The following is an 11,994-nucleotide window of genomic DNA, read 5'->3' on the forward strand; positions in this document are numbered from 1 at the left end:
ATTAATTTCCTATGAAAAGTTTAACAACAAACTTTGAGGTTTAGATGTTAATAAACCATTTGTTTGTGACACTTTTCTAAAGTTTTTGCAGGGCAGCTTTAAGAGGAAAGGAAGGAGGAAGAAGATTAGTTAGTTTTAACTTGAACCTTTAAAGAATGTGGATTTTAACCAGAAAGGGCAGACGTCATCGAATTCAGCCAAAACCTCAGGTACGCTCCGTAACAAACAGCCGTTACCTTGACCGGGTTAGTCTCACCCACCACGACTCAAGTCGGAGGAAAGATCGTCCAATTTGGTGAAGAACTTCTCAGAACCTCATCCAGTCTGACACTTTCCAGACGTGTTTACGTTACTTTTTCAGCGTCTTCTGGCTGCTGCTCGAAGATCAGAGACGAGGCGCTTTACGGTATCCGTCTCAAAAATAGAAAATACTTCCGCTCGGAAGTTTCAAAACAAGTTTCTCTATGAGGAACTTTGGTAAGCTCAAAATAAACGAGACCGAGTGGTGGTCTGTTCAGGCTGAGAGGGTCTTCCTTTGACTCAATGGGTTAATCCTCTCACAGCCAGGCTGGTTCTCCTCGGAGAGCCAGCTGCGTCCTCGTGAAGCACCAGAGCGTTGGCTTTCCAACATCTCCACAGACTGACTGTGTTCGTTCAGAGATGTTAGTTTTAAAGGAGAGGAAGGTTAGTGAAGGACTGCCAGGTGTTGTTTGTCTTAAACAAAATTGTTGACGTCTGCACAGTCGTACAGCTCGTTCTCTGGTGAGACACTTTAAAGAACACTTAAAGAATGATTTACTGAAAACTTAAAAATGAATTATTTCATATAGAACACTCGTTATAATGATTCAGATAAAAATAATTATAAAATGTTTCAAAATAAAGCTTCAACATAACGCAAAGTTTAGGAAAGTAAAATATTTAAACTTAAAAATCTATAATCAATTACTGTGGTTTCACAGTTAAAGTTCAAGCAGTGATTTAGATCAAAGCACAATAAAACATTGTAATAACATTCGTTTTGTGTTTTCTTTTTATACATTGATAAAATTTTGAATAAATAAAGATTATTCTGTTTACTATCTGATTAATAAGAAGAAAATGTCTCTTTGTTGTTTAAGAAAACCTGTTATGACTTTAACTGGAACAGAGTTCTCTCTTTAAAGGAGGTCTTTATTCCACCTCGAGGTGACCACTACAGTCCAAAATGTCAGATTTTGAGAAAAGTTTTAATGTTTTTAGAAGAACATWAATTGAATTTGATGCCATCTTGGCTTTTTAAAGTTGAGAAGCAGGCRTCCTTACATCTGTGTTGCATCACTTTTTCCCTCTTTACGCTCTCCAAGTGTTTCTGAACTGACATGACAAATTACTCTAGTTTTAAAAAGCGAAATGTTTTTCCTAGAATCTGCTTGATGTGTGTTTTTGCAGCTGAACATTTCAGTTTATCTGGTTTTGTTTAGTTTGTGTTCACTRAAGACATTCATTAGCATCTGAAGAAATTTAATTTTTTTCATGTTGCACAGTGACTATTGACTGTTTTGGTCCGTCTCGTAAAGTGATTAATATTGTGTAAATCATCTTGTTCATTTATTTATTTTTTTAGGTTTCCCGTTTGAAGAAGGATCTGCTGGCGTGCAGCGAGGAGCGAGACAGCGCTCAGCTGGAGAGGGACCTCCTCAACAACCGCCTCAAGCATTTGGAGAGTGAGCTGGAGTCGGAGAAGAGCACGCACACCGACCGCGGCCGCGAGATCCGAGTGCTAGAGGTGAGACTTGTAGGGTCAAAGGTCACGACTGGGAGTAAAAATAGCAGAGATGGCGTGCGCGAGAATCGGATGAGGTGGGAAATAAGGTAGTTTGTGTTGACAGGACAAAGTTAAAACTCTGGAGATCGAGTTGGACGAGGAGAAAAGCAGCGCGGAGCTTCTGAACGATCGCATAAACCGAAGCAGAGATCAGGTGACTCATCGAAACGTTTTCACCTCTCTTAAAACTCGCGGGAAGCGCCGGCGGGGTCTGAGCGGTTTTCTTTTCTCCCTCAGGTGGACCAGCTTCGATCGGAGCTGATGCAGGAGCGCTCGGCGAGACACGACCTGGAGATGGACAAGAGCGCGCTGGAGCGACAGGTACTCCCATAGCCCCGCCCACGCTGTYCATCAAAGGCTGTTTTTGTTTTTAAATGTCACCATGTCCATCTCGCTGCAGGTGAAGGAGCTAAAGACCCGCGTGGCCGACATGGAGGGGCAGACCCGACCCTCGACTGGACTCGCCCTGCTGGAGAAGAAGATTCAGGAGCTGGAGGAGAGACTACGCAGTGAAGAACGGTATAACACGCTCCAAGATAAGATAAAGTAAATTTGTTGCATCATGAAATTCTTCTTATTGATGAAACGGTCACAAAAAACTAACAGATTCTATGAAAGTCTCAAAGTTAATGTTTATAAATCAAACAAAACTGAATGTTTACCAGGATAAAAGTCAAAATGGAACAAGATGCATCACTTGTAAACTAGATTGTTGTTTTCTTTCTCTCCTTTTGCTCTAATCTGTAAAAAAATTACATTTATTTACCAACTAGACAGTTTTTTTTATGTTTAGGGTTTTTTGTGACCATAAGAGAAACAAGTGCTACAAACATCTAAGGCATATAATAACATTAAAATACCACCATTGTTTTCTGATGTTTTAGTTTAAGTAAAATAACTTGTTGAATAAAAGAAATAAAATTCAAGTTTCAGCACAACAGCCAGAAAAATGATCAAAGCAAAAGGCAAATCCTGCATGTGAAACAGTTCAAAATGAACGTTTTAAATGTCATAAAGTTTAAATAAAGGATGATTTCATGATGTCAGTGCTCCAGCTATCAGCTGTGTGCACAATACGAACAGTGACAAAGCTAGTAAAATACCACGCTTTAGGTTGCCTTCACCCAGAAATGTTGGTAAAATGTTGTGTCGCAGAGAGAAGTCGAGCATCCAGGCGTCCCAGAGACGAGTGGAGAGGAAGCTGAAGGAGCTGAACGCCACTTTGGACCAGGAGAGGAGCCAACATGTTGAGCAGAGGGATCAGGTGTGACGATCTGCTTCATTTACTTCTAATTTATTTAGTTTCCATTTCAGTTTTTATGGTTCTGACTTCAGTTTACTAATTTATTTAGATCTCCTTACCTCTCGACCCAAACCAAACCCTTCTCTGTCCCCAGACTGACCCCTGACTCTTCACCCCTCAGCTCCTTTAATATTTTCTGATAGAACCAGAACCTCCATTTTTTTTTTTTTAGAAATCCCCCAGTCAACCTGAGGCCTTAGAGCTCAGCTCCCTTAGCAGCCCACGTCTTCACCTCTGACCCCCTGCCTTTTCCTCAGCTGACCCTCCGCGTCAAGGCCCTGAAACGGCAGGTGGACGAGAGCGAGGGGGAGGTGGAGCGCCTGGAGGGGGTGCGCCGGAAACTCCTCAGGGACTTGGAGGAGCAGCAGGAGCTCCAGGAAGCAGGGCGGGCTAAAGTCTCGGCACTGGAGAGTGAACTCAAGTAGGTCTTCGTCACGATCTCCAGAAACCTTTTTAAAGCATATTTCATTTTGTTCATTGTAAATCAGCCATGTTGAAGCAGAGACATTTCTAGAACAGGGCTTCTCAAACGGGGGTCCCTGGACCCCCAGGGGTCCGTGAGAGGTACCTTGGGGGTCCTCAGAAAATGTCACTAAATTGTTAATTTGGTTTTTGTTTTTAAAAATGCATGGAGAACAATGAACAAATAAAACAAACATAACAAACTAAATAAAAAATATATATTCCCATGGCATTTAAGGGTTGAAATGACAATAAATTATCATTTAAAACAGCATGGGGTTTATGAGGGGGGTCCCTGGAATTTTTTTCACCATTGTAAGGGGTCCCCAGACCCAAAAGGTTTGAGAACCCCTGGTCTAGAACATGCAGGATAGTATTCCTCCAGGACTGAGGACCACTTCTTCAAACCTTCCATATGAAACTAAAAGTTTAGCATTATATAATAGTTTTAGCCATTCAAACATTTTTGTGTAACATTGTGAGCTTTTGCAGAATTTACTAGCAATCAGAGACCATGATGAGGATGACTCTCAGCTACTACCACTCCAAATTTCATCTCAGTATCTGTAAAATTGGCTGAGCTACAACCATTTTTGTAAGCTGTGGCGGCCATCTTGAATCGGGTTGATTTCAAAACGTCAATGAGCTTCAGACGTAGAGTTAATGATGGATTTCTGAAAGTTTCGTTAAAAGSTGTTCAATAGTTCACAAGATATTTTGCTAACCGACGTTCAATGCTGAAGTTTTAAGCAGAAATGTATTGTGCAGAAAATATGTTAGCGACCATGCCAAATTAYAGTTCAATATCTGTAATAATGATTGATTTACAGTTTGCTGGTCAGTTGGCTGTGGCGGCCATCTTGATTTCAGTTGGCTCCAAATGTGGATCAGCTGTAAACTCTTATCYAGTCATTTTATTCATGTCATTGACGCAGTGTGTCTTCTTAACACTAGATGGCGCTCTGTAATAAGTAGCTGAAAACGGTGAGCAGCACTGTCGCACATAAATCTATAATTTTTGCATCCCCTCAGGAGGAAGTCCCAGCAGACGCACCGCACCGCTCTGAGCTCCTCCGCTTTGAGCTCTGACGAGGAGGACGGAGCWGCTTCACCTCCATCCTGAGCCAGAGTCGCCTCCAAACCTGCCGACGACCGAAGAGCACAAGAAGATCCAGGAGAGACGTTTTTGGTTACAGAGCCTCCTCATGTAGAGGTTTTTTTACTTTTTAGTTGAACTGAGACACCTGGTCGGGATGATTAGATTTCTTTTTATTCTGTCATCATGGATCTGATCATTTTTCTTTTTATAGTTTAATTAGTTAAAAAAGGACAATCACTGTGGTTTGTGTTCGTTGTGTTAATGGTGATACTACAGCAGCACGTTCAGGTCATACAGTCGATTTCATATCTCAACCAAAGAAATATAACCTGTAGGCGTTAGCATGATAATTTATTTCTATTAGTGACTCTAAAAGAGTTTTTGTGTTTAAAGTGATGTTTTGACTGTGACAGTTTTAGGCCTTCAAACTGAGCCTTTGTTTATTTTTATTATTTTTTTATTTACACTGTATTTCAGACAATCAGTCATACACTAACAGCTTCAACAACTTTTCTTTTTTTAAAGTTTACCCGCATTAATACTCGTGGTTTGATTCACGTGCACGTCTTCACTCCGATGCCTTACAGAGAGCTTCACGTTTTCACTTCAGTTTGTGAGGATTTAAATCGTATTTCTCCTGCATGCCTGAACCTGCGTCGCTGCATTCCTGCTGAAGGACTCATTAAGTCAGATTTATAAGCAGTTTTCACTCATTTTGCACTTTGCTGTTTTTGGTGAATATTAATTATAATCCTCTAATGGTGTTTTTAAAGGTGTTTGTTGCGTTGTAGGAAATGTAAGGTTGTTAAATTAAACACGGATCTCGAATTTGACCGCATAGATTCCTCAAGTTTTTTGTTTTTGACAGAAACTTGATCACAAAATAAAAACATTTTCCTGCTTTTTGTATTTTTATTTTTATTTTATTCTACTTGACATTTAAGCAAGCGTTTGTCCCAGAGACTCAAAAAGACGATATCCACAACATTTACAGTGTCTCACAAACATGAGTACACCCCACACTTTTATTGCCAGAGGTTTATACGTTTATTACCATGTTGAGTTCTTTTGAGGGTATAAGCTGTACACTGATTATTTTACATTGCATCAAAGTAACACATCTTCAGTATTCTCCCTTGAAAAGATATAATAAAATATTTACACAAATGTGAGGCGAGTGCTCACTTTTGTGAGATGCTGTATCACATAAAACACGAAAGTTTGATCAATTTTTATTATGTTAAAATGAATATTTGGCAAATTTGACAAGTTGAGCCTCATTCTGAATTTAAAGTCCTCCAAGGAACACCTGAAACACTGTGTTTAAAGTCCAGTATAACTAATTTTAACCTCTAATTATGCTCTTTTTCAGTTTTACTTTAATAAGTTTTACTTATTAGTAACTCTTCACGGTTTGCTTCTAATGATTATGGAGGATTTTTGTGCACATTTGTCTGTGTTTTATATTTTTCCTCTCTCTTGTTCATATAGGAGGGGTAAATGGGAACAAAGAGGAGACAATTAGGTCTGTCGCTAAATGACACCCATTTATAAGTGGTGAAACTGATTTACAGACACATGTTTTTGTCCTAAACCTATATTTATTTCAACACAAAAGTGAAAACCGCTGAGTCAATGTTGGGCTTTAATGTGACACAGACTGACAGCAGCACTGACTTGTTTGATGTATGATATAACCATCCTGAGGCAAGTGAAGCACAGAACATAAGATGAAGGAGGGTTTCTCTGCTTCCTGTCTCTGCTGTTCCACAGTCAGCATGCTGGTTCATGTCCGAAGGCTTTTTACAGAATGTCAGTCAGCATCAACAGTGAGGTGAYGACCCTTATTAATAAGTTTTGCTCCTGTAGGGGTTTTGAGTATATTCTAAAAAGCTAATTATCTGACCTCGAGGCACCACGCTCTTAATTTGATCAAAATTTAACCCAGGAAAGAGACGAAAACCTGTAACTTTATTGTAATCAGTCTCACAATAAATGTACCCAAAATCGTTTGATGAGTCCTTGTCCTTATCAGAACCAATAATACTTTTTATCAAGACACAAAAGTGACATTAGCTTATGTTGGCACGTTCTCCACTGGCCATTTATTTACAGATTAAATGTATTTACAACTATGGTAAGAAGTGATGACATGTTGAACCAGGTAAAACTGACAAGTGAATAAACAAACAAACAGTGAGAGGTGAGTTTGAGGTTTGGAGTGAGGTGAGGTGAGTTTTGCTTTTAGCTGAGGATTTAAGGGGGGGTCCTAGTTAAATTAGGGAGAAAAATCATTTAGTTTACAAAATCTCATTCAAAGATAATCAAATTACGTCTGAGCACCTGTTTGTCACCAGGACAAATGTTCACTTTTACCCGTTTGTTCCGCCACGTACCAGGAGGGGAAGTCAGCGATTGAAGGTCATCTCTGGGGGGTCGTCTCCCAGGTAGGCTCTCCATGCAAGCTGGATGTCAGGCGGTCTGCCTGTAAAACTCAACTGGTCCCGTGGTCAGAGAAGGGGGTCACTCCCTGRTGACAACGTGGTCCGGTCCTCCCCAGGCGGCTGCAAGACTTCTTAATTTGATTTCAACTTTGTATAGAAAACGAACTAAAACCGACGCATGAATTACAATTAGCTTATTTAACTTCTATAAAATCAAACTCAGATGTTGAGTCGATATTAAACGTTGGCTGTTCGTTCAACCCAGCGGGAGATGCAGAAGGGCCACCATCCTGCCCAGCCCATGGGGAGGGGCTGGCAGGGAGGGCCTCTGCTGAGCTTCTGGAAAGATGTTTCTGACTTCTGATGTTGAAAAACTCTTTTTTCTCTGTCGGTCTTCTTCTGTTTGGTCTTCTGCTTTGACTTCTAACTTTTTAAAACCTCTGTTATGGGCAGAGTCAAGGTTTTAGTTGGCCAATAAAAATGTTACACCTATACAGGAAAAGTTTTTTAACAAATCAAATCTGTTTTGGAGGGAAAACTTTACTTCAGGACAAATAAAAAGAGAGTGTTTTTGTTTAATTATCTCACATCTAATTAAAGGGAGAGACATCTTCTTGCCTCAGTAAAATAAGAGTGTCACACTTTATTAAAATTCAAGTCCTAAGTTTCTAAGGATTAAATCATGGAATAAAACACACATCTTCTTCAGGAAAACATCTCATCAAAACAATTAACACCACAATACACACAGCTATTGAATAGTTAACTAAGTAAAACTTAGTAGATCTTTTATGGTCTTTTTAGTTCTTTCCTGTAAGAAAAATGGATTAGATGACATTCTTTGCAACAAGACAGAAAACATTAGATACACAGATTCCTTTATCTTTTCTCCTTTTTTCACATTTAATGAAGAATGTAGGTCCTTTGTTCTCAGTCACTGAAGAGTCTGGTTAAAGGCATTTATGATCCCTTTGAAGAGGAACCAACAGTCCTGTGCTTATGGGGGATGGAAGCAACAGAACTTGTGGGGTTCGGAACAGGAATGTGGCAATTCTTATCTATTAACAGTAAGGCGTCAGGACGTCTGGTGGGGGTTTGTGTAAGAGATGTTAATTCGAGTCACAAAGGAAGTTCCATGTAAAAGTCTTTAGAAATAGTCTGAAGTTAAAGTGGGGGTTTTCTTCCTCTTTGAGCCGTTGTCATAGGAACAAGTGAAATCTAATCAGAAATTTCCTGATGCATCTCAGTAATCCAGGTAAAAAAAAAAAAAAAAATTGCATAGGTCTTCTGGACGGGTTCTTCTCTAATGAAACATTTCGTCTCTCCTCCAAGAGACTTCTTCAGTCTGAGAGTTTCAGGCAAAATTCAGGCTTTTAAGCCCTGCCTCCATGTGACTGATACTCACATCACATGGCTATCGTTGACACCTAATTAACACTTATTGTTAACAGGGGGTGGAGTGATACTGGCAATAGCAGCACTGTAGGAGGGGGACAACTGAAAACGGAGGTCTCCACCTCTGTTTAATGATGGACGGTCTTTCTTCACAAAAATGGCTTCTTTTACTCCTCTCTCAAACCAACGTTCCTCTCTATCAAGAATGAGAACATCCTCATCTCTGAAAGAGTGACCGCTGGCCTGTAAATGAGTGAAAACTGCAGAGTTCTGGCCATTAGATGTAGCTCGTCTGTGTTGGGACATTCTTTTGAACAGTGGCTGCTTTGTTTACCCGATGTATAACTGGTCGCAGTCCTCCTGGCACTTAACAGCATATACAACATTGCTCTGTTTGTGCCGGGGCACCGGATCTTTGGGGTGAACCAGCCTTTGCCGTAATGTGTTTTGGGGTTTGAAAGCCACTGGGACATCATGTTTAGAAAATACACATCTCAGTTTCTCCGAAACACCCGCAACATAGGAATAACCACTGGTTTGGATCTGGGTTTGGGGTCTTCATTTGGTGGTGTTTTTTTTTTCTAATCAGAAATGATTATTTATATGCAGGAAAATGCTACACTCCTTATCTTAACATATCCCAGGATTTTGTTGATTTTTTTTTAATCTGCCAGACCTGAAGAATATCTAAATTGCTTAAAGCAGAACATAAACTGAATGTTGCAAAGATGATGTCAGGAGTTCTGAAAATCATGTCTGGTGAAAGGGGAGATGCTGGAAAAATCAAAAAGCAGAAAGGAGGCAGTTAAAGAAACTTAATGTCACTAGATTGTTCAAGAAGCCACCTACAACAGGTAAGATATTAACCGCTCACTTTCCACAAAAGCTCACTTTAAAAGATCTGAACTAAAGATAAACACAGATTCTGATAAAGAAACAAGTTTTTTTTTTCAAATCACTTTATTTGGCTTCTTCTACAAAGCTTCTAAAATAACTCTGTGTGTTTTTATTTTTAGCTCCAGATAAGTTTCTCTTGTCCAGACATGGAGTCTGTAATCCTCAGATGGTTTAGAGTAATTACAGAAGACATCGAGCTGTTATAATGACTCCACCAGTCTCCCCTTCTTTATATTCAACTCATCTGATTTCCCAGAGTTTCCTCTTCTTTGGAGCTTCTGTTAGCTTTTAMACCAATCATAAATCAGGCTGAAATGGAGGAGCTTTAGTTTCAGTAATTACGATGCGCTTACATTTAAATCTTGTAAAATCAAAGTCATACAAATGACCTAACAGCAGCCAAACAATGTTCAAGTCAATTCATCACGTGTTTGTTTTGGGTTGAAACTTTTAAAACAAGCTGCCTTTAGAATTTAGATCATTTTCATACATCTGTTCACCTCTAAATGTTGGTCACACAAAGCTGTATTTACCAGTTATTGTATTCCAGTGATGCWGACAGAATGGAAGCTTTTATCTCGATTTCACGGTCCAAGTAACTGACTGATGAAAGACAGGAGGCTGAAAAAAAGATGTAAAGTTGAATAACATGATGTCAACAACAGCAGAAGAATGGTGAAGTAGAGAAATGAAGTGGGATTATGTTTTATAGATTTATTTTGGTAAAAGCACACCTGCCGGATGGAAAGTGAAAAAAGATTTGAGTTTAGAATATCAATAGGATTTTTTTAAACATGCTTTTTTAGGGTATTTAACTTTGTTTATGAACTTTTCTGCCACAAAAAACATGTATCTAAAGAATTTTTTTAATGAAATCGCATGAGCTCTTAGTTTACTATTTGGTATCAATTTGCTACTTTTTATCCTTTAATAATTTTGCTGCGTTTAGCATTTTGCTACCATTTTGTTACTTTCAGCCTTTAGAAGTCTTTAGTTGCTTTAGGCTTTTGCTACCTTAGCATTAAACTAATATTTTGCTACTTTATCCGATAGCCAATTGCTGATTTTAGCATTTAGCTATCTTGCTACCTTTATCCTTTAGCCAGTCTAGCTGCTTTTAGCATTTTTATTTTTAGCCTTTAGATATTTATAGCTGCTTTTACTAGCCTTTTGCTACTTTTAGCATTAAACTAATATTTTTATACACTTAGACCTTAGATATAGCCTTTTGCCACTTTTAGCCAGCATGTTGCTATTTTTTAGCTTTTGGCTACTGCTCTGCTATTTTAGGCTTGTAGCTAGTGTTGTGCTTTTACTTTTGTGTTTTCACTTTTTAGCCATCTAGCCTTTTGATACTTTTTGCTTTARAATAACGTTTTGTCACTTTTAGCTGTATTTTTGCTACTTTTAGCTTCTAGATCCCTTTTGACACTTTTTAACTAGTATTTTGCCTCTTTTCAGCTTGTAGCAACACTTTCTTACTTTTACCTTTTAGCAAATGTTTTGCTATTTTTAGCCTAAACTTTTTGTTGATTTTAGCTGATGTCTACTTTTAGCTATTTTTCTGCAACCTCCCTTAGGCGAGCCTTTTCCTGCTTTAAGCTCTATAATCTTTAACTCTCTCTCTGGGGGAAGTTGTGGCCAGAGCCTGTGATTGAAGAGGTTGCAGGTTCAAATCCTCAAACCAGCATACACAATTTGAGTGGGAAAGATGAAGCGTTCACATCTGCCTCCACCTTTATTTGTGCAGGCTTGTGCAAGGCCTTTAATCCTCTGCTGTTTCCCCGTCTTTTTCTCTGTTCTGTTTGTTTTTGCTTTAACAACATGCAGTTCACACTAATCTCTCATTGAAAATTTGTTTAATCTGATATGAAATCTTGTTCTCACTTGTCAAGCTGTTCCAACACATCACATCTCTGGGTTGATGTGTCGGGCTGAATGTCACAACCTTCAGGCCATGAGCCACTAAAGGTTAATGAGTTCATCCAAAGGCCTAACAGGAAGCCAGCTGATGAGTGGCAGGACTCTTATCAAACAGGACTAGATCCTATTTAAAGGTCCGACAGAATTAGCCGCAGTGCAGAGGAAGCTACAGGCTGCAGATCTCCAAAGGTTCTCTACTGTTTTTTTCAGGAAAAGGAAGATGAGGAAAGTTTGTTGGGAGGAAAAAAAATGAAGAGAGGCGCCAGATGGGAACCCTGTGGAAAAAGATCAGGCARACCACAGAGTCTAAAAAGCTGTGGTTCAACACAAACGCTGAGGAGAGAAAGATCAGCTTCTCTGAGGTCAGACACAGTTTAGTTGGATARATTAGAAAGCTAGCTATAGAAATTGCATTTTCTGCTAAAAAATGCAATGTAAATAGAGTTCTGGATGAGTTTAGTGAAATTTTGCATAACAATGAATTGGTAAATGAGTTGTTAAATTAGAACAGAAGGTAAAATCGGCAACAACTACATATTCACATTTCTGTTTCTAAAATATCAGATTACCAAAATTTGAAGTTTGAAGCTGAGGGGGAAAAGGTTCAATGAAAACAGAGAAATAAACAGAAGAGACAAATCATGACAGTATTTATATATTACAT

General features: G+C 39.0%; 2 protein-coding genes across 2 annotated transcripts in view; both read left to right on the plus strand.

Moving 5' to 3' along the window:
• The window catches only part of cgnb (cingulin b), a gene marked incomplete in the record, with an annotated part of 25,652 nt that extends 20,072 nt beyond the window's left edge, over nt 1–5,580 (plus strand). Inside the window, 7 exon segments of the mRNA XM_014009219.1 lie at nt 1,607–1,768; nt 1,872–1,961; nt 2,045–2,128; nt 2,208–2,326; nt 2,963–3,071; nt 3,368–3,531; nt 4,605–5,580. Coding sequence (XP_013864673.1) covers nt 1,607–1,768; nt 1,872–1,961; nt 2,045–2,128; nt 2,208–2,326; nt 2,963–3,071; nt 3,368–3,531; nt 4,605–4,695 — 819 coding nt within the window.
• Nucleotides 5,581–11,577: 5,997 nt separating this feature from the next.
• The window catches only part of tuft1b (tuftelin 1b), a 24,663-nt gene continuing 24,246 nt past the window's right edge, over nt 11,578–11,994 (plus strand). Inside the window, exon 1 of the mRNA XM_014009220.1 lies at nt 11,578–11,692. Within this exon, the coding sequence (XP_013864674.1) occupies nt 11,597–11,692 (96 nt within the window). The 5' untranslated portion in view covers nt 11,578–11,596. The remainder of the gene's footprint in view (nt 11,693–11,994) is intronic.

The sequence above is a fragment of the Austrofundulus limnaeus genome, unplaced genomic scaffold (assembly GCF_001266775.1).
Source record: "Austrofundulus limnaeus strain Quisiro unplaced genomic scaffold, Austrofundulus_limnaeus-1.0 Scaffold56, whole genome shotgun sequence".
NCBI classification, from domain to species: domain Eukaryota; kingdom Metazoa; phylum Chordata; class Actinopteri; order Cyprinodontiformes; family Rivulidae; genus Austrofundulus; species Austrofundulus limnaeus.